Genomic DNA, 22,821 nt, shown 5'->3' on the forward strand with positions numbered 1-22,821 from the left:
AAGAGGAAAGTAACGATAGGATTTTGGCAGAGACCTGGCAGTCTAAACTTTCACTGAAATGCAGAGGCAGAGAGCAAGAAAGGGAGCTCCAGAACATGTCTCAATCTAGCGGTGTCCCCAGGTACCCCCAAAAGCACAACACATTCCCACAAAGGAAATTTGAATCAAATAATGGTAATGTCTATCTGAATGACACTTAAATGACCTCTTCGGCTTTTCCTCTTTAACGCTTTTATCGGCTTGATATTGGAGTAACGCCAAATATTCAAACAGTCAAGAGACATAATGCTCAGTGGCACAAAGCCTCAAAGACAGATATATTTTCTACCTCTTCCTCCAGATTTCTGCAGTACCTCAGTAAGCTCTATTTTGTAAAACCTTTAGCTCAAATAGTGAAGCTCCAGATATGAAACTGAACAAAATGGATCTGGAAACAATGGAGTTGTGAGCAAAACACTGGCTACCCACTGATATCCTCAGTATCAAACGCAAGTACTCTGAGATACAAGGAGTCTATCCTGACTAACTAGCATATCAAGTTGAAAAGTAATTAATAGGTGATACATGTTAAAAAAAAAAAAAAAGAGATACAAGTCAAACTCCTGCCAATACTCTAGGGCTCTTTGTATGTTTGTTTATCCTTGAACAAGCTTCTCCTCACTGGACTCAGGAAGTGGTAGTATAGGACAGACAGCGTCAAAATTTCCAGTGATTTGGACAGTGGTAGCAAGCAGCCAGCATCGCATGCATGAGTCTGACTTGTTCCCAGGCCTACAGAAGTATCAACAGTATCGCAACACACCCTATGAGATAGGGAACTGATTATGGCTTGGCCAGAATTACAGATGCACAGCACTGGAACACAGTACAACAATCTGCACCAGCGAAATAAATAAAGGATAAGCATGTATAAATGACAGTGGGAGACATGCAATACAGAGCAAACAGAAAATCAGGTATAATTTCATTAGGATTAATAAAGGACATGACACCTTGGGCATCAGGTAAATATAGGAAAAGTTCCTAGTTGCACTTAGAGGTTTCATGCAAGTGGGATGTGGTAGTAATGAAACTGCAAACAAAATTAATTCCTGGCACAACTTCAATGGCAAGAAAACATGCACACACTCAAAGCATAGGCAGGTCCACACATCTAAAGCTAAATGTTAAGGAGATAGATAAAGGACCTGCTTGGTAGATGGTAAACAATGAACTCCAATATGTAGGAAGAACAACAAAAAAACCCAAACAAACAAAAAGATAAAGTGGAAGAAAGATTTCAAGATCGGACAAAGATACAAACCCCCCAAAACCCCACCCCAACAAATTCACACTCTATGAAAAGGACTGAGACTACAAAGTACAAGCTATAAATAATCACTCTAAATATGAAAGTACTGACAGACTCCAAATCTAGCAGCAAAAGCAGCACCAGACTGAAAACTACTAAAGAGTTTCCCATCAGTGCTCCTCCCATGCTGTATTACCAGCATACCAGGTCTTTGCAAAACCTTTGTGAAGCCTGTAGCAAAGTTCTGAAGCCCCAGACACTGAGCTGTGCCTATCCTTGGATAAGAGAAAAAGGGATTTCAGAAAGAAGACCTAGGAAATGCTTGTAAACCTCAGAGACTCTCAGTCTTTTGGAAATATGGAACACCACCTTGTGGAAGAAGGGCAGGCGGGAGAGCAGGAAGCAACATTAGGAAGAACTGGAGCTTCCTGAGCTGGTGTTTGAGAGGCAGAAACAGAATGGGCAACACGCCTGCCAGAAGTGACAAAGTGCCATTTGGAGCCTCTGTCTCTTCCTCCACCTGTTCAACCTTTCATACTTCAACTCCCATCATTTTATTTCCTTCATACTTCAGACGGAGTGTACCACAGTGAAAAACAATTGCCAGTTACTCAAAAAAAAAAAAAAAAAAGGGCAAAAAAAGGCAAGATGAGAGATGCTATAATTTTTGATACACAAATACAGCCTAGGTAAGTGACAAAAAGTTTCAAGTGTGATAGTCACTACTTCATCAATGGAAATTTTATCAGAGAAGATAAATCCAGTCCTGCCAGGTCCACCCTGTCACCTACTCATCAGCTGAGTCACCTTTGTGGTCTTGCTTTATTCACTGCAATGTACAGTACCTTGGAGGGTGTCTTGTCTTCGTTATTACTGGTTGTTTTGTTTCCTTCCTTTCAGACATCCAAATATGAATTATTAAAAGCATTAAGCAGGTATCATTTTCTGCAAAATGTTTCTGAAGTATGTTGGGTAAGCCAGGATAAAAGCAAAGATGATAGAAGCAGCACAACAACTGAACCCAAGACCTAGTATCTATGCCTAGAGTGAAGGTCTCTTCTTTGCTATCATTTTGCGTGTTTGGAACTGGGAGAGGGTTTGGGACATACCAGAACAAGTCAGCAAGCTTTATAGATACAAATCACCATTTCAAGTTAAAGAACTTGTCTTCCCCAAGACATTCTTTCTAGTGTGACATAGCAAAACCTGACTAGGCAGGTGATCATGCCTAGGGCAAAATCCACGCTGTAACTGTTAAAATGGTGTGAGAGAGAGTTGCTGGAGTTCATTCCTTCCCCACCCTTGACAAGTCTGGACTACATAAGAACAACTAACGCACTTGTCCAGTATTTCAAATATCAAAGTTACTACACTTGTTGCTGCTCTGAAAAACAAAAACCCTGATTAGAAACAAACTTAAGTCTCACATGTTATTGAATTCACCTTGGTAACTACTAAGGTCCTTAATGTAGTAATGCATGCACAAATTCATAATCCAACAATAGGAATATGTGTATCACTAAGCCAGCAACAGGTCTTGCAAAATGACAAATGGTAGGAATCACTTACAGATTTATGGAGATTGTGCCTGCTATCCTTATGCCGAGGGCAAATAATGAAATATTGGCTATACTTCCAAAAAGAAAAATAAATGAGGTGGTCTATGTAAAGCAGGATGCCTCAGTTGGAATTGCTATATCACCTTCTATCTTTTGTTAGAAAGGACCAAGTTATTTCTGTTCTCTACACAGGAACTCCCCTGGATGGGCCTGCTATTGATAAGCAACAGCACTTTGCTATCTGAAACCACTTCTGTGTATAAAACAATTCCTTACAAACATCAGTACTTCCCAGTCATAAGTAGAGAAGAACGATGAGCATTAATATCAATAATTCCTTTCTTCTGTAAAAGGATTTCTATCCGTATTGAGAGTGAAACCTTCAACGCTGATATGTTTTCATATTCCAAGAGCTTTAAAAATAGAATTATTCATGTTGTAGAAGAAAACTGGTAAGGATATTATGAATGCACAGGGATTACTACAGAATAGGAAGATGTTAATACCTTTATTAGGAAGCACATCAACTTCAGGCACAGTAGAATCTGTTTTTAACTGGAATACTCTGGACTGTATTTTATTCATTAGTAGATTCTCATACTTTGATTGAGATCATGCAAGTCTCTTAAGCAGAAAGCTGGGAAGCTTTTCTCTGAATAGATCATTTGGATGGTAAGGATGTGGCCTGGGACAATATTCTTACCTTTTTCAAATCAGAAGTGTTTGGAAGCTTAAAGTTCAGATTTTGGCGCAAAATCTTCAACTAGTTGCATTCATAAATACCACGACATTTACAAGAAGACAACAAAATATTTTAATTTAAATATGCCCCATACTATACAACTGTATAAAATACCAACTAAGCATTCATTTAAACATTAAAAAAAAACAAACCCCAAACAAAAAACAACAGAAAAAGCAAGCAGCACACTGTAGTAAGATAACAGCAGGTGGCACAAGCCAGGATATACAGCCAGGAACTCGGGCAAGTTACTGTCTCACAACCTTTGCTTACAATTACCATCAGAAGGGGAAACACACTGTAACCATCCCAAGACTTCCACGGTTTCTAGTGCCTACCTTATTAGGCAGACGTCAGTGTACTAAAATGATGAAAACCATATTAGTGTTTAACATTCTGTTCTTCTTAATTGAAAGGTAGCACTGCTTGCTTAGGATTGCTAGGAAACAGAACAGCAACTACCTGGGTTTCTAATGCAAAAGTAATGCTTTGATTGGTAATCATGAAAAGATGGAAAAAGGACAGAACAGGAATTATTCCAACAATTTTAAATCGAATGAAGGTGAAACACCAAGTCCAGCAGTAATTTGAGAAACATGGAAAAAATCTTGGAAAGGCTTAAAGACAGTTGTGGCAAATCTACAAAGTTTCTTTCCATTTTACTTATTTGTGTGTTAATAAGCAGTACATGTATCCAGCTGATTATTACACCTAAGTAACATAAAATAACCTTATGCACCCCCATGTCAATAAAACAGGACTCCAGCTATACATGGCATTAGCTCTCCTCAACACTGTTAAGATGGAGAGAGTGCCACTTGAGTTAGGTTTAAGACAGACACCAAGTACCAGTGTTTGTTTCAGTTTACAGGGCATACCAATCAGAACAAGACCATAACTGCAAATATTACTGAAGTTCAATATATTCCTGCTCTCTGTGGTCACAGGATAGCAATTTTTATTTTGCCTAGTATAATGACAGGCCTTCAGTAACACCGCATTTACACTGCTCCACAGCTTTGAATGGCTTCATTATACATCTTACTCTTTTTTTTACTATATATCTATCATTTATTTAAAAAAACAGGTGTGAACCTGGGCATTTAAGTCAATGTTTGCTTCAAATGGCACAGAATGGATTTCTGTATATGAATTCCAGCTACAAAACTCATTCTCAGACCAACTGTGGCAAAAGCAAACCAGAGAACCATGCTTTGATTTGAAAAACATATTGGGAAGCTTCAAACATCCCACTTCTAAAACTGTAAGTGATAATTTTCCCACGGATATCAGTTACTATCTTTTAAAAAAAATACTGAAACCGATTTCAAAGTGAGGATCTCCATTTTAAAAAACAAGTAATAAAATACATTTCTGTCATCTTTCTTCCTCTAAACTTTTCTGTGATGAGCTACTGTCTTCAAACACTAACATATAAAAAACCCTAAAGCTTCTCCCACATACACCCATTACTTAAGTACGCATCATTACTTGGCGTTAAGCATTTCTAAATACCAGCTTATTTTGGAAGCAAAGCTGAGAAAGTTTATACTTATGAGCATACAAAGCCAGTAGAAAAAGATACAAGTGTGCAGCTTGTAGAACAGTTCACATCAGGAATGAATGAGGAAAAGGCACTCCATCTCTCTTCGCTGTTCTACACACTCTGTGCAATTTTTCAATCACTGTTAAACCTTTGCTCACAACAATGCAGATTTACATACTGAGTAGAGTTCATGTCTCTCCATTACCATTTTTTTCACTGAAAAATTACATTGCTGTGAATATGCAACATTAGCTTTATTTATACATTTAAGAGTACTTTTTTCCAAATGAGAAAGTCAAAGCTACCGAACAAATGTTATTGACGATATAAATTATTTAAACTTAAATAATTTAAAATCAACTTATTTAAACAACTTTCCTATTGCACATTTTTCCATTACTTTGCCAGATAAAACCCTATATAGGCATTTAAAAGGTTAAAATTTTAAAAGCACAAGTTACATAGCACCAAAATAAGGTGCCGAAGAAATTGTATGCCTGCTGGAAAATGAGTGCCAATAAAAACAAATATAAATATATATGTATATACACATCTAGTAGTAAGTCTGGGATGCTGAGATAATAAATACTTTAAACAATTTCCCGGATTTCCAGAAAATGTGAGAAACTATAGAAAATAATGCAAAGTTACTTCAGAAGACCAAGAATCCACATGCACAAAATCTATCGTAAGAAAAAGGTTTACAATTCTCATACTTTAATCTTTTAAAACCACCTCTGTTATCACTATGTATTCCACACAATGACTAGCCTATTAGTTTGAGGATTTATGTGAGTCAGAACAAAGAAAGCTTCCCCCAGTTGCTTTATAATGGAACAGCATACAGTACCCCCCAAAAAAATAAACCTAGTTTGTCCTGTTAAGTCTCAAAACGTTTTCTTCTGCCTATCTTTTGTTCCCAGTGATCTGGGAATACACTCATGACATCCATCAACCTGCAGCATCAAAAATAAGGATGGAACTTCCTACATTTTTTCTGAGCAAACTTATATTGGAATTTCTCCTAGTATAACTGCTGCTGTTGCCACCAGACCTGTGACCTGCTATTTCCACAGTAAATGTTTCCCTTGCGTATGTTTACTTATGACCCTTGGAAAAACAACAGGAGTTCAACTTAAATGGGTAGGAGTATAATCTGGCCTCCTCGTCTGAATAATTTTTGGTTTGGGTTTCTTTGTTTCTTCTTCCACATCATTTTCCTGGTCACTCTCACATACGTGGACGACAACACTAGGAGTAGTGTCAGTTGCAGCATGTAGCTCATACTTTTCTCCTGAAAGTTAAAATATTAGCACACTGGTTAAAGAGGATCCATTCTGTAGAAAAGTATGAAAGAAATTACTAAAAATAAAGGAATACATAAAAATGTGTAAGTAATACACTGATGATGAAAGCCTGATGCCACAATGCGTTAGATGGTGCAGGCAGGTGCATTGCCAACAGTCACGTTTACCATCCAGAAGTATTTAGGTTCTGTTTTCAAAGCAACATTGCTCAGCCACTCTCTTAAAAGCAAGTTTACGTGAATTACCCTAAGCATTCAAGAAAGCATTTTACATGAGCAGCCATAAGTCTTCTTGGTGGGTATTTGTCATTTTAAAGTGTACAAGATCATCTATCCACTGTACCGCAAACCCACAGGATCTTCCTTCCCCCCAAAGCTTTCAGTGTTTAAAAACCTGGATGCAGTTCCTCCCACCTCACACTGAGGTGCTCTAACACCGTTCTGGCATTCTGTGGAACACCAGAACTAGACAGCAGGCTTCAAGCGTATATAATGTGAAACACTCGGATATAATACAGCCAGGGTGTAGAAGTGCTATGATACAAATTTTGTTGACCACTGATCTGAAATCTGTTTTTTTCCATAATATAAAGAAATGCTTTTAAATCTAACCAGGTGTTTAAAATTTTCAATCTTATATTAGATCAGAGAAAGAGCAAACTATTTCTTTTCACCACTCCCTAATCAGCTCCCCTTTATTCTTTTTCTTGTTACTTTATACTCATTACCTCTCAGTGGAAAGAACAGTCTCCATTAAGACCACATTAGCTGTTCAAAAGAGCCAACACCTGTAGCAAGCAGCACACTCTAGTGTGCCAAGGCTCTGAAGTGGTCTCTGCTCTGTTTCCCCAAGAACTTTAGGAAGAGGAACTGGCACAAAGAGCAGTTCCACAGAGGAAAAGGCTCTTGCTTCCAGTTTTTCAGAAACACACAAGTCATTGTGCTAGAGTAACCCTTGCTTGCTCCTCGGTACCAAATCATTAATTAATTCTATGTTCCAATGAACATCACAGTCAAGAGGCAGAACTTCGTAGGGCTCAGTATTCACAATATATATGAAAAAAATCTCATGGGAAAAGGGATCACAGATCTGCCAAGGAGCTTACTGCAGGGCATCTCAATAACAGAACTTTCAGGGTAAAAAGGACCAACTTTTACTGCTTAGTAGGCCCTTAAGTATTTTTTTTAAGGCCTACAGGTTTCTTTCTGGTATTGCTAAAACTTAAAAGAAAAGCTTGTAGTAAAGAAAGCAGCACCCATGATGCAAGCTCTGATCTTTCATAAAATCAGTAAGCTGAAATGTAATTTATTAATTCCACGTTTCATCAAAACCAACTTTTATTCTGACAAGCACAGTCTTATCGGACTTCTGTTTCAAAAACTGATTTCAGGAAAATAAAATCTTTGATAAAAACATTTAGTATGTCAGCAGTATTCTTGATGGATGTTTTAAAGACCGACATGCAGCTCATCTGCTTAGTTTACATATTTCTGGATAAACAAATGATTTCTGGCAGCATTTTATACCTCCACTTCTAACTGCAATATCTTTCCTATAAATTTTTCTTGCCATTATAATTCACACACCATTTAAAAGACAGTATTTATTAAAAACTGGCAATAATCTAGCCCGATTTTTATGCCAGCAGAAGCATAGATTTTTGTCCCTCCACAAACTGCAAAGGGCTGAATTTCACAGGTAAGAAGTCGTCCCCGGTGGTTTGTGAGATGCATGTTATTTTCACTGGAATCTTTAGATATCACCAGCATACAGTCAACCATAAACTACTACAGAGAAAGCTGATGCATGAGGAGCTATAAGTTCTGCCCTACCCTCTTCTCCACCCCTTACTACTGACATAGGAAAGACATATTCTCTAAGTCTGTAGGTAAACAGGTATATAAAAATACTACAGTAAAATGATTCAAACTGCAGTTTTTATTCTCTTTGATCCTGCTACTAAATGTGGCCATTTTTTCTCTCCATTGCAGCAGATGAAAATTGGAAGGAGCAAGGATTGGCAGAAACTTCTCCCTCTTAAGTCCAAAAGAAAATTAGGTTGATAGTGATTGTTTCCCTCCTACAGATAGTACTGTCTCAGATGCAGAGGTAATTCTAGCACAGAGCTACACAGCTGTTAACTGGTTCATTGTCTTAGTCTGAAACTGGACTTTTCCATCCCTTCAAAAGGTATGTAACTACACAATTGCCTATTCATTTTTAGGAAACACTTCTTGAAAATTCTGATGAACAAGCTAACGTATTTACAAGTGATCCTGTGGAATTACTATATATGTAAGAAACTACTGTTTACTAATACTTTTTCTGATATTACAAATTTAATTGGTAGATAGTAATTAATTTGAAAAGTTCTAGAAATTCAGAAAGTTTAAAGGGTGTTTTATTGAACCAAAATTCTAGTGTTTCTACTCCTTCTTACCTGGTCCTAACTTGGAGATAGCATATAAAAGGTCATAGTTAATAACTGGAGTAGCATCTTCTACTTGCTTCCAATCAACAGGTGGAGAGGCAGGAGGTGAAATCAAAAACTGTTTGTCTGGATTTGGTGGTGCCAAATGTGAGCTTCCAATGTGCAAAGTCTGAAAAAAGCATAAAAGCCAAAGCTGTTTCACTGTTATCAATGAATCCGTCATTCATGAGGAATTTTAAGGTCTGGATAGATGTTATGCTGTAACAGGCACTCAAGGTGGCAGCATGTAACTACATTACTGAAGAGAGCTATATGAAAGATCCGGTATACAAAATACAGACAAGCCACCACATTCATTAACTCTGATGAAACATGCAATGAAGTATGCACATCCGCATCTTCTCATTATGGAGTTTTACAAAAAATTTCACCAGAAAGTATCTGTCCTTAAAATACTGAAGTAGGAGGAAGCTGGATATGGGCTTTAAGGCCTAATGACAAATGGTGTTGAAACTCATTACCACAAGTGAGAGTGGTGAGAATTCTAGAAGGTATATAAATAAACTGGCTCCTTCAGGACTGTCCCTAGGGACATCTGAAACAGACACACATAGATTAATTTTCCCATTAAATTTACGGAGGAAAATACACAGCAGCTACCAAAAGCACCCAGATTACCAGAACCTGAGAGTTTCACATCTTTAGCAGCAGATGCTAGCCAGCTATAGAGCTGTACTGATGGCAATCTCCAAGTACAAACATGTGCTAAACAAACGATTTGCAGTAGTGAGAGCAGGATCAACAGGTGGAATCCTGAACATGCAGCTCTACGCTTTGGATTCCCTCAGATACTACTTGAGCACGCACATGTGTGCACATGTACTGTTGGCAGTGCACACTTGGCTTCCCCCTCCCCGTTAAGCTATCTTTGACTGTACCGATTACTATCATCTACTCCCTTTCCCCAAGGTTATCAAAACAATACAGAGGGAGACATAAATGCAAGACATACGACAGCCTCCAAGTAGTTGTAGCTTTGGAACAATCTGTGATTCCCTAATCAAACTGAAAAAATTAAGTGTTCATTAGCGTGACTGAAGACCTGTGGAAGCTTATCACGAGTAAGTTATGCTCTAGTACCTTGTGAAGATAATCACAAAAAAGACTTACCTGAGCAAAATACAGTTTTATTTCCTTTCCAAGGAACTCTGTCTTGTGCAATTGGATTCTAGCATCTGCTGCAGATAAAGGGTTACTGAAATTTATTCGTACTCTTTTGAAGCTCTTAAAATACTGAAAGGTGATATCTCTGTCGTATGTTCTAAACAGCGCTTCAAATTTGGCCTGAAAAGAAAGGACCAGAGAAGAAAGTGAATATGCAACACTACATTTTCTCTAAATACAGAAATAAATTGCAGTTAGTAGTAGGGGCATACTACCACTTTCGAATATTGATGTATTTATAACAGCTTAGATTTAGTTTTCTTCTTCTCTCTTTTTATCATGAATTTTTCTAACCTATCACTTGTTTTGTCTATACCAGCTTTTTTTTCCTTATTAAAAAATAGATTATTGTCATTCATAAGTGTTGGACATGACACTCTGACTTAATGACATAACAGAAATAGAAGTACTGGTAAGATATTGAAAAGAAATGCTTGTCTTACAAAATTAATATCCAAAGGCCTTGAAAAAGTCTGCCAAGCATGCCTTTGTCCAAGTGTGCAATTTTCAAGGAAGCCGATACAACAGTTTCAATAGAGGAAAATGAAAAAAATGTATTTGCAAGGTAAATGTAGTTTTCTTTGGTGACTCAGCATGCATAGTAAAGTTCAGGAACATCTCCTGTTTTAATAGCTGCTACTTTCATCTAGGAAAATGAACATATTATTACTGAACTCTAGTTTAATAGCCTTTTCTATTTCTGGAACCAAATTCTAAAAAGGCTCCCACTATCCTTCCTAAAATATCTTAAGTACTAACCATACAGCTCCTGAAGGGCCTTTGACACACTTTCTGTTTTGACTGTGTGGTAAGAGTAGGAACTGGACCAAAACCTCATACCTTCATAGATCTGCAGCTGAGTTACTTTGCTGCCCTGTCTGCGTGAAAAGACTGAAGCACCTTTACCAACAGCTGGCTATCTCCATTTTGCACTTTGTGTTTGTGCTCATAGGGCATCTATGCAAACCTGACTTGGCTATTTTTCATATAATTTATACGAAGAGTGCTTCCACTCTTACTTCAGGATGCCAGACCAAAGGAGGAGAAGCTGCCATGCTCTTGCAAAGCATTTCAGGCTCACATTAAGAATACAGTAACCAGTCACAAGCCTTATTCCAGTGATGGCATTCAGATTTCAGATATTTTCCCTTCATAAAAGCTTACTAGAATTTCAGTACAAAGCCAAAATAAACAAGCATGCAAAATCACATTGCCTCATTTTTTTTTACTGTTACATTTTGAATTAGTAGGAAAAAAAGCAACAAAGATTACATAAGGAGGCAGCAATTACTTCAAAATTTCATCTTCCTTCCTGAAAAGCTCTGCCTCACAAACTTGCCACAGCTGTATACAGAACCACTGTATTTCAAAGATATTTGAAAATATCAGAGCTGTCCTGCTTCTTGCTGAGCCACACTTAAGCTTCTTCAAAATGAGCTCTGAAACAAGACCAGGACCTGGTCAAATACAGGCACACAATGCCACTATTTGTTAGCCTCCTGTACTCCAGAGAGAGCTGAATGCACCCATGTAAAGTAAGCTAAACCCACGCTAAATTGCATTTCAAAGTTCACATTCAACATTTAAACTCAGAGACTACCTGCAAGATTTGTTCAATGTATATAGTTTTTTAAAAATGTGTGTAATTATAGAGGTCATAAATGTCATGCTAGCAATATGACACTAAATAAAATGTTATTTTTGTCCTTAAGGTACCTTAGCAGTCAACAATTCACTGTATCAGGGCTGGATTACTTACATTATATTAATTCTAATCAGTTAAATATAAATCTGAGAGGACTTCTTGTACTGTTAACATTATGCTCTTAACTACAGTGCCAGCCAAAAAAATCCCATTAAAAGTATAAAGTGTACTATAAATTATGTGACTATTACTACCAAAACTATAATGTAAACATTTGCTGAAAACTCATATGCAAGTGAAGAATACACTATAGAGACAGTCAAGTAAATCTGGAGGTAAACTTTTGATAATTTTCAAAAACACATAGCTTAAGATCTAATAATTTCCAGAGTTAGTGTCATTCACATCAAAGCATACTACTGCAGACTTATAAGACCCAAGACCCTTACATCAAACTGAAATTTTCTTTGAAGTCAAAAAGCTATCAAGGCATCCGTATTTTAAACAATTTGAAACACCATCTACATACTTTAGTATTCCAGTAGTTCACAGAAATAATACACAAAAGATAAAGCATACCCTTGTTTCTGCTTGATTGAAGACATCGCTATCTGCCACACAGGCAATCAGAGAACTAAAACTGTAGTTAAAATTTCTAAAATGCATTTTGTGCTTCGCCAAAGTGGTACTTGCTGTTCCGCAGAAACCAATGACTTTTAAGGAAGCCGTTGGTCCTGCAGGCAGCATTTATAAGGGAAGCAAGTCCAGCCCCTCAAAAAAAAAAAAAAAGGTTTCAGAGCATCCTGTATGTGACAGCGAATTCCTGAACAAAGTCCTGCATGCTTTGAGGCAGTCAGGAACAAAATGTAAGCTGCGACTGGAAAGAGGTGACGTCAGCACATTAGTCAGCTTCCCTATGCTAATTACCAGTTCTCAGGAGGATGGAAAAAACAGCTGAGGTTTGCACAGCAGCTGCTTTATCGAGCCTCTTGCAGCATAGTTTCCACTGGTAGTAATTCCATTCAGCACTCAGACAACATGCTCTTCACTGGAATGGGACAACCCATCTTAAGATGGAAAATGTTACTGCTAAAGGACCAAAGTCTAGAGTAATAGGCTGTAATTAGCCAGGAGGAAAATTTCAAGACTTCGGAACGGAAAACAAATCCCTCAGGTCAATAGCTTTTGGTAATTTTGTGGAAAAAATACACGGACTGAAACTTAGAGATTAGGAGGAATTGATTTGGGAAAATATTTTTCCCCCCATTACACTGAGAATTCGTTTTGAAGCTTTCTTCAAAGCAACTATATGGACTAATTACCATTCTCACTTTATTAAAAACTCACTCCAAGCCTCAAACTGTTGAGGTTTTTTGTTTTGGGATGGTTAAGGGTTGTGGGGTTTTGGAGGTTGGTTGCTTGGTTTGTTTTAGCAGGAGCTTCATCACAAATCTGCTGTCAGGGTTTTATGAGACAACCTGAACTACCAATAGCAATGATAAGGTATGAAACCCACACTGCTGATATCTTCTGGTTTATTTGTATCCCAGTTTCAGAACATTTCCCAAAAAGTAGCACAGGACACAAGTCTTGGGGTGGGGTTTTGGGGTTGGGTTTTTTTGGTTTTCCTTTTGTGTGGGTTGGTTTATTTTTTTATCAAGGACCATTTAAAAAAAACAAACAAACAAACTTTTAAAGTAATTCACTAAGTTTAAGATTAAGCTTTTACAAGCTATTTGAAACTCTCCTATGCAGCTTCAGATCAAAATTTCTAATGAAGTCAAAATTATAAGTGCATTTAGTTCATTTTACTGTAACATGGGGCTATGACAGAAGCATCAAGTTTTATGAAATACTTGCAAACAATAGACAGTCGTAAGTTTAAAACCTGATTTCATAAATATTTAATCATGTATAACTATTCACATGAATAGCCTTCTCTGTTTCCATGGTCTCTACTTACTTGCTTAAAGTTAAGGATGCTTAGTGTGCCACAGGCTAAAATCCCCATTTAGTAGTCAAACTCTCCGCTATTGCAAAGCTACCTTAGCATAAAAGTTACCTTAGTGTGAAAGACTACTCAGACCAACTTCCTAGAACCTCTCCTTAGAAGCCCTCGCTTAAAAAGAAGCTCAGCTCAGGAAAAGAGAAGGTGCTCTGAAGGAAAACTCAACAACTGGTGTAGATGCTGTCAATGAGATTAAACTCAACTCCAAAAGAAAGGAATAGGTAACAAGCCTCCTAACATACTGGGTGCCTGAAGGACAGTAAGGAAGAAAGAGTAGCTCCTTTCCTCTCTCGGAGTTCCCAGGACGATGGGATGCGGTGGCTATCCAGCCACTCAACGCTGCCAACATCTGGACCAGACACACATACAGGGGAGAACAGGTCTGAGTTCCCAAATTCATGACCTGTAGCCAGAAGCACAGATACTTAAGAAGAGGATTCATAAACAGCCATCATGCCAAGCAGTGAACCACCTGAGCTCACACAGAAAATCATGCCGAGTATGTCTTGAATCCTGCCCTTGCCCTAGAATTAGGTCATCAAGTGTCTTAAAGACTTTGGAAGTGGAAGCACCAAGCATAATTCCACAGACCAGCGGTGAGGATGCTCATCTGGAAAAAATGGCCATGAATCACCTGAGCATAGAAGGAAAACAGGCTTTCCACACCCTAGGTGAATGTTTAGCTACTGATAAGAAAGTAAAGAAGGTCCCCCCTTTAACCTGCTACTGAGTCAGAGTCATTTGGCATACTCTGAGGCTACTGAGGTGACTGCAGCATCTCTGTGGGTGACAGGTGGAAAGAATATTTCTTTTGTAGAGCCTCAAACTGCCTCCTGTGTAGGCCCTGAGCTGCTCAACAGAATGAAGGCTTTGTCAACCTAGCTGCAGACCTTTATATAGCTAAGCGTGTCAAAGCTTCCTAGCAGTCCAGTGATTGTACAAGTCTTCAAAAGCCCTATTTTGGACTTCACAGCTTAAAGTAGGACAAGTAAATCCTAGGCACTTGCATCCCTTTGTAACTCGACTTACATTTTTATGCCCAGATCCCATGAAGAGTAAGACATTAAAAATACCTCTGATCACTATCCTCAAGGCCATCTACACATTCCTGAGGCCCAAGGAAAATGATTTTACAAGTCTTGCTACAGCCATCTTTCAAATATAACTTTGTCATCTAAACCAGGACTATAGCCTGCTGTATTACTGTCTTAGCTGTAAACAAACCAACTGCTTTTGAGAACATTTAACACCTCACAAAACAATTTTTTCACACAAGTGTTCTCCAGATTTAAAATAAACATTGAGTCTTCTACTCATGCACACTAGGTTTTTACTTAGCCTGTTTAGAAACCAGTCCTACTCTGCTCCATTTTAACATTATCATCATTATTTTTTGGTAAGGCTGTGTCATCAGTCATTCTTAAAGAAACAATTTGGGGAAAAAAAAAAAGACGGTTGCATACTAACACTCCATTCACAACACAGAATAAACGGAGAACTAGTATTCTGGGGAAAAAATAAATTTAAAAAGAAAAAATCACTTTGAAGTGGTCCAAAATCCTTACTACTATGATCTATTAGAACAAAAACGCAATCTACAATGTCTCAATTAGTGGATTAAACAAACTACCTTGAACTACTAAAAAACAAACCGAAGGACGGACTTTCTCAAAAGACAAAAAATAAAATCTCACTACCCCTGCTTCATTTAACAAAGTTTTATTTAAGGCAGCAGCATTATGTTGACAGCCCTGAGATCTACTGTAGAAACCAAGAGTCAAAACTACAAAACAACCATTACAAAATCCTGACAGTGTTGCAATGTTTGTTCTGTGGTGTTCAGGTACTGTAACATTTGTTAACCACACGCTAATGAACTGGCTGGAACAAGAACAGGGCAAGACTATCAGAACTTCTGGATTTGATATTCTGATGCTATCAGAGTGCAGTTTTTCTTCTTCCTTGTCTTCAGAGAGTTTGCCACTGTCTCCTTTTTGAGACTCCCTAGTGACCTACAGAAAAACAACAAGGGCAGGGAGGTCACCCGCTTAAAGATATAAGCTCTTATCCCGATACCAAATAATGTCTGATACTAAAGAACACAAACTTCTTGAGTGCAGTGGGATGCTGCTGTACTTTAGGCAACAAGAATCAGGGAAACCAAACAGGTAAGAATAGTATGACAACATGGTCAGCCCTGCTTTCTCAGGTTTGACCTTCCCCTTGAAAGATACAGATTCTGGGGCTCAAGTTTTAAAAGTTGAGTTCTAAAAATTGCAGACAAGATGCTCAATGAAGACCTAAAGCACTCCCTTAACATCAATAGCACCTGACAGATCCTCCACTAGCAGCACTTTCCAGGCAGAGAAATTTAAGAGACCATTTTTTGATTACTTTTGGGGGTGAAAGGAGAAAGGAGTTAAATGAGTGTATGGAATAGTGGGAACACAAAATGATTGAATGCCATAAATAGTTCTATAATTTAATATCCACATGCAGTAAAATAGGTAAGGCACAGAAGAGGAAGAAATGAGACCACAGAAGTAGAAAAAAAGGCAAGTCAAAAATGACTGTTCATTGCTGATAACTACATTAGCAAAGCTAACAATCTGAGGAAGAAAATTAACATGTTGGCAATTCTGTAATCGAATAAAATGATCACCTACGAGCTATAAATCAGAACAATACAGTCCATTTTTTTCTCTCATCCCTGGCAGACTTAAAATTGCCCTGGGAGGGTGCTCTTTATGTAATCCCTGTACTCCTGCTATATATACTTGCTGAACATTTGCTATCAACATATAGTTTCTATTCCTGTCTTCATGTTAATTATCTTGCCTTAGCCCTTACTTACAACAGGGATAAACATCTGTGAAGTTATCTAGAACGAATAATCATACTTATGGTTTCATTGTCCTAGTGGTTGGGAGAGGGAGGGGCAGCAGTAAAGTATAAACAGCTTCCACAGCTATCCATGCATGTTTAGGGTCAGTAAGCTCTGCTCTGTGTGCACTAGCACACGCCTGAATTAAGACGACATTCTAACCTGCACTGCTCAGCACAGGAGCAGGGGTGCTATGTGTCTGCATGGGACAGGCATGTTGAAGGAGAGAATGGGAAAAGCTAATAAATGTTCCTTTCTAGAACTTAACACTAATCTAGAGTGTGGCTTCATCACATATTCAGGTATAAACAAAAAATCCCCAGAACTCAGACCCACTGAAAAAGCAAGCAAATTAACATATGAAGGGCTAATGAGCATGTCCTTGATGGTGTCTTTTTCTCTACTGCCTTTAAGGGTGCTCTGCAAAGTAACACTGCCATCAGGAAACAGTAACATTCTCCATCATTGCCAAACCTTCTTTTCCCTGCCCTTGGGATTCAAGAAGTGGTTTTTTTATGTGGAGGTTTGTTTTGTGGTGTTTGTTTTGAAACTTACTTGATGAGCAAGAGAAGTCACATAAATGCCGGCTGGCTCAACCAAAGAGCCAGGAATGAGGGCAAGGAGTTAAGTCACTTGCCTTAAAATGTCTGCACAGTTCTTAGTATCATTTTACTAGCCAAAAGTGAATCAACACCCCTTCCCTCTCCCCCACCAAAAAAAATCCCCCCCAAAACAAAGATGACTGAAAGGAAACCTGCACATGATTTCTTTCTGCAAGTCTGACAGGATTTGTTCTAAAGTAAAATTATCTGGCAGATCAATCATACTTAAGTATACTTTTCTCCTCAAAATCCTTACAATAGCCTGAGCATTGACAGACTGGCAACCTCGATGTCTAATCCAGAACACTAGCTATACACCGACTCATGCAATCAGGTGGTAACACAGCCCTTAACTCAGTCATACAAATTTCTCCATGCCAGGCAAACCCAGATCAGAAACACAGGGAGAAGGGAGTCAGAAGTATCATACAACTGAAAATGTTAATGGCCAGTTTCTTCTGCTTTGTGGTTACGAAAAACTAAGTTTTTCAAAGTTGCATACTCATTGATTTTATATTCTACACATTCATCAGATCATCAGAAAGATACTACAAGTATATACACTGAGTTAGTACATCAGCAGAGAAATAATCTGCAACAAAACACTTTTAACAAGCAGAAAAAAAATCTTTAGTATTGCGGAATAAACTGCACAGATAGTAACTACAAATTTATTTACAGTAAAGAAATCACAGAGCACAGCAATACAAGTACACAAACTGTTTTTCCGAATTACACAGAGCTACGTGCAGTGTATTAAGTAAAGGTAACACCCACACAATGACAAAATGGAAATAGGGGCATGAAGCATGGAGTTAAGACTGTCATCATCAGCTCCTCATTAACTTTGTTTATAAGGTAGCAAACACATGACCATTCACTATTTCATACGCTTACAAGTATTTTAGTCACTGAATTTCCAGTCATAAAAATAGAGACAAAAAGTTGTGCAGTTTTAACAAAATTTAAGCACCTGATTCCATATAATGGGGTACACAAAAGAAAAGTCTGTACATCAAGTTATGTCACTACTATATAGAAGCATCATTTGAAAAAAGTATTCAATGGCTATAAAACTCTGAACTATTGGACAATATTTTCATATAGCTTGAATACTTGTCAGCAATGTTTATCAGAGCACTAGTTGAGTACAATTATCACTAGTGTACTTTGTATGTTAGCATAGATACCTATGGTGGATAGACACAGCTAGACACAGTTGACCATAAAAATTAAAGGCCATGTATCTGGGGTGCAGTGCCACCTCTCGTTTAGACTTTTAGCTGTTCCAGGAAAACCTTACCCTCTTTCAAATACAAAACTGAGCAGAAGTGACCATTTTCTAAGATTTTAGGCAAAACACGTAAAAGCAAGCAGAAAAGCTATGAAGATTTTGCACCTTTACTAAGACGGTATACATGCTTAAGATGCAAGGGGTGCCTGACTCAAATACCTTTATATAACTAAAATTATAAAAGGATAAATGCCAATCAAAACAAGTTTTTAAAAAAACTCTACCTATTTCTCCTGTATTTATTTCTGTTTAAATTCATTAACTGATTCACTTTAATTACAAAATTATCTACAGGTAATGTATTTACAGGAGAGAGAGCATATAATGAAACACCAAGTCTTTTTGCAGTAATTGGGTAGGGGACTGAAAAAGGGAAGGATAAAGTTCTTGCAAGGCCAGTCATAAATGTTTCCCTCACCCCCACCACAGAGAGAGAATTTCGTTTCAAGCAATCAAAAGAAACTTCATCAAGATGCTTCTTAAAAGTATAGGAGAATACCTGAAAAAGACTTTCCAGCAATATTATAGTTCGATCCATTACAGGGGGGGTGGGAAGATGCAAGGAAAAAAAAAAAAAAAGAAAAAACCCCAGAAAATAAAAAGCCAAAGACCAAGATGATAACCTTTAACCAATACAAATACAAACAAGATCATTCCCATGGCCAGATGCAGTTGCAGTGTTGATTATTTCTTTCTATTTAAGGCAGAAAGGGCAAATAAAGGGTGGCAGGGACAATAGCACAGTCCGTAACTCATCACAGAAGCGGTGCACATGCCACACTGGAAAAGGCTAACTATGGAAAGGGAAGGGCAGGAAATCCTTAAACAACTCTTCTAACTTAAACTTGTTGAAGGTTTCTATAAATGTAGGTATCTATATAAATCCTTTCCTCAGAGTGGAGATTAAAAAAGTGGAAAGACAGGAAAATTCTCCAAAGATCATCTATATTTATTATGAACTAAAAAAGAACAAGGGCTTTTAAATCAAAATGTGTTAATAGGCCATTTTTGCATACTATAGAAAAAGCATCTGTAAACTATTTACAGCAGAATTGAAGGAAGTTCTTTGTTTAAAAAAAAGTTCCTGCACCCCCCAAGATAGAAAGTAGTATCTCATAAGCACTGTGTAACTATGAAGTAAAGGAAGCATGAGGTATTCTTCCTACCACTGTAACTAGGAAAAATCATCAGCCATCTGACCTTTTCAAGGTTATTTATTTGAATACCAGCATGGGAAAAAAAATAATCTAGACAGTAATTATCAGATAGGTGGATTTGCAAGATGAAATAATTTAAGAAAGAAAGAAAAGACATGATATACACATCTGCTACTAAAACAAAAACGGCCCTTCAGATAATTATTTCTTGAGCAAGGGGGCACCTTCTGAAGATGAACACTTTGTTTTGTAAAGAGGGAACAGCTGTAAAGTTATTTATAAGTTAGATTCAGCAGAGGGAGAGGTCCAGGGGATAGGGCACATACTTTGATTTGGATTCATGCATTCTTTAAGCGTGTCATACATATTCTGACACTTACCACAGCTGGAGCGCTGCGCTCTGATGCTGCCTCTACACATCGCCCATGCTTTAGGGTGAGCTAATGGGCATTGAGGAAATGTTGGTGCTGGGCTTGTACACTGGTATCTAAAAGATACCATGTTAAGACTGAACAGGGACCAAATTTCTGAGAAATGGGCCTTTAGTGTTAACCTAGATATATTTAAACATTGACAGTGGCATAAGTAGAACCATCTTCAGCAGCTGAAACAAGAAGTGGTGAGGAATGGAATTTCTTGCATAAAGACAATCACATCATGACAGCTTACAAGAACAGATGTAGAGTGAAAGACACAGAAACCAAGTTCCCCAAATCTCTCTCATGGTAAGAGGGAAGAACACCCCAGTAAGTGATCCAGCAGTGTGTCACAATCCAGTCCCACAACTCAGAGTATTTTATTCAAACCCTATCAAATTGAAGCCAGTGTGGTCAAAGCTCCCCAATATCCAGGTGTTCCAGTAGCAAGCACACACTTTCAAAATTCCTGCCTTCCACCCTGGAGCTAGATGCAGCATCCACAACATAAATGAAAAGCACTAACAGAACACTGAACCTAAATTTGGTTTACGATTTAAAAAACTTAAGCCAGTAAGCTGTGATCTGTTTTTATATATACATGTATAAGTACACTGATGAAGACAATACATTTTACAAAACAGGTTTAGTTTTTAAGAACTAAATTTTGACATGATTGGGCAGGGTCATGATCCAGATATTAAAGACTATGTCTTCTAAATATATATACACATGTTTTATAACATGTTTGTTAGAGTAAAAGCTTGATGTCAGCATCCTAGTCTTTTAAATATTGCTTGAGGAAAAAAATATGTCTGGAGCTCTGGCTTTATGAAACACACACTGATCATCACAGCAGGGCTAAAAGGCAAGTGGCATTTTTGGTTCAACATGCTTCCATATCCACCGAAACTTTTCTGAAAAGACCAAAAAAAGTCAAGATATTTTTATCTCACTTTGTACATTCTAGATAATGAAGGAGATAATGATAAAAGGTCAGTACAGAGGAGAAAAAGCAAAAGGAATGAATCTGTGTCAGCTTATCTTTATTCCCTACTCAACACCTAAATCAAGGGTTACCATTATACAGCACGAATCTTTGCATGTTAAGGGTTCAGATAAACCAATTCAAGAAGCCTAACTACCTTTTCTTTGAGCAACCAAGGTTTTGTTTGAAAATCTGTTCTGAAACAGTCAGATAGTATTTTAGTGGTTTCCAGACCTATGGCCAAGGATCTCCTGATGGGTATTTTGGATCAACTGGTTAGACAAGGAGTTCCAACATTCTTTCATGTAAGAAAACTCTGAAGCCAGCTGTCATTTCTACTGATGATTTTGGAGGCTGCTAGGAGCACACCACCAACCTGTGTTTTGGTATGACTTGCACCATTACCTCTACTCCTCGATTCTGCAGAGTGCATTGCAATATGACATCTATAACATGTTAAGCAAAAATTTAAGAACAAGTTAAATGACATCTGATGGTGGAAACCCAGTCATTCCTATCTGACTGTACTCAAAGAGAACCAGAGCTTTTGAGCTGCAGTTAAATCTTCCATGATCACATTTGGGAAACCAAATCAGTTCACTACAGCTAGTTAAACAAAACAGTAATAAGTAGGGAAGGACACAGCAGGATTCACTCCTCAGTTCCACCTGTATTTTCCTACTGGAAGGTCTTGAAATTCTGTGATCTGGAGTTTCTCCAGAACAGATGCACACTCCTCAAGGATAATGAAAGTAAAAAAAGGCAGCTTGGGCCATCACTGCAATAAATACTTTACTTACTCCTGCAACATAACAGCAAGGTGCTACCTTTATTCAAACCAGTGGTCTTGGTGGTCCCTCCTCCCAGAAGCTGTTTCTCAACATTACTCTGGTAGACTTTTGAGAATTTGGGTATAGTCTTACACCCAAAGATAATACACAGGTGTCATTCTGTGGACTACTCCCACTCACAGATGGAGTACAGCTGATGGAATCTTCAAGAGCTATTATTACTCTTTGATGACATTTGCTGAAGTAGCATACTGGCTTGCCTTACACTCTGATTATTCTACAGCAACTTTGGAGCACTTTCTTTTGAATAAAAAAATTCTGGAGAATGGTTTGAAACAGTCAATCAGTCTTTCCTCATGGGAGCTCCAAAACCTGTAAGACAATTTTGTTCACCATTTAATCAATAATTCTTTAAAGTTCTAACCTTATTTCTTCTCCCTTCACTTAAAAATTTCACCTATTAAAGACATGTGAATTGCAACCGAGGCTTGCTCCAGTGAATGCCAGTTAACTTACTAATTTTCTTGATCTTAAGTCAACAGCTTTTCACATGACAGAAGAAAAAAGAAATGTTCCAGATTACCTGCATCTATTGCTATTATTTCAAAAGGAGAATAAAGAAGAAATCCTACTCAAATTAGTTCTTAATGCAATTACAAACATTTATTTGAAGTCTGAAACTACAGACTGTACCCTGAAGCTATACGTCTTTTCAGCAGAAAGCCATAATGCCAAGGGATCCAGAGTTTTGACCACAAAAGTGTGCATCAGCTATGGACGTCAGCGAGGTTTCTATGAAGCCAAGTGCTGAATTCAGTCATTTCTCTGCACACAGAAGCTATCCACTCCACAATTACTCCACTGAGGGATTAAAAAAAGATTCAAATAACCCACTGATGATTTTTTTTTTAAACACAGATTCCAAAAGCACTGCCA

The 22,821-nt window shown here is 37.8% G+C and overlaps 1 protein-coding gene across 3 annotated transcripts in view; it reads right to left on the reverse strand.

Moving 5' to 3' along the window:
- Positions 1 to 3,640: 3,640 nt before the first annotated feature.
- Positions 3,641 to 22,821, reverse strand: part of RCAN1 (regulator of calcineurin 1) — a 41,639-nt gene continuing 22,458 nt past the window's right edge. For 2 of the 3 annotated variants that reach the window (XM_049834937.1, XM_049834939.1), the window contains exons 2-4: positions 10,047 to 10,220; positions 8,886 to 9,045; positions 3,641 to 6,432 (exon numbers count right to left, since the gene is read on the reverse strand). In XM_049834937.1, coding sequence (XP_049690894.1) covers positions 6,269 to 6,432; positions 8,886 to 9,045; positions 10,047 to 10,220 — 498 coding nt within the window. In that variant the 3' untranslated portion in view covers positions 3,641 to 6,268. Of the gene's footprint in view, positions 6,433 to 8,885; positions 9,046 to 10,046; positions 10,221 to 12,324; positions 12,591 to 22,821 lie in introns of those variants that run through there. The other variant, XM_049834938.1, reaches the window with a different exon arrangement.

The sequence above is a fragment of the Accipiter gentilis genome, chromosome 32 (genome assembly GCF_929443795.1).
Source record: "Accipiter gentilis chromosome 32, bAccGen1.1, whole genome shotgun sequence".
NCBI lineage: Eukaryota > Metazoa > Chordata > Aves > Accipitriformes > Accipitridae > Astur > Astur gentilis.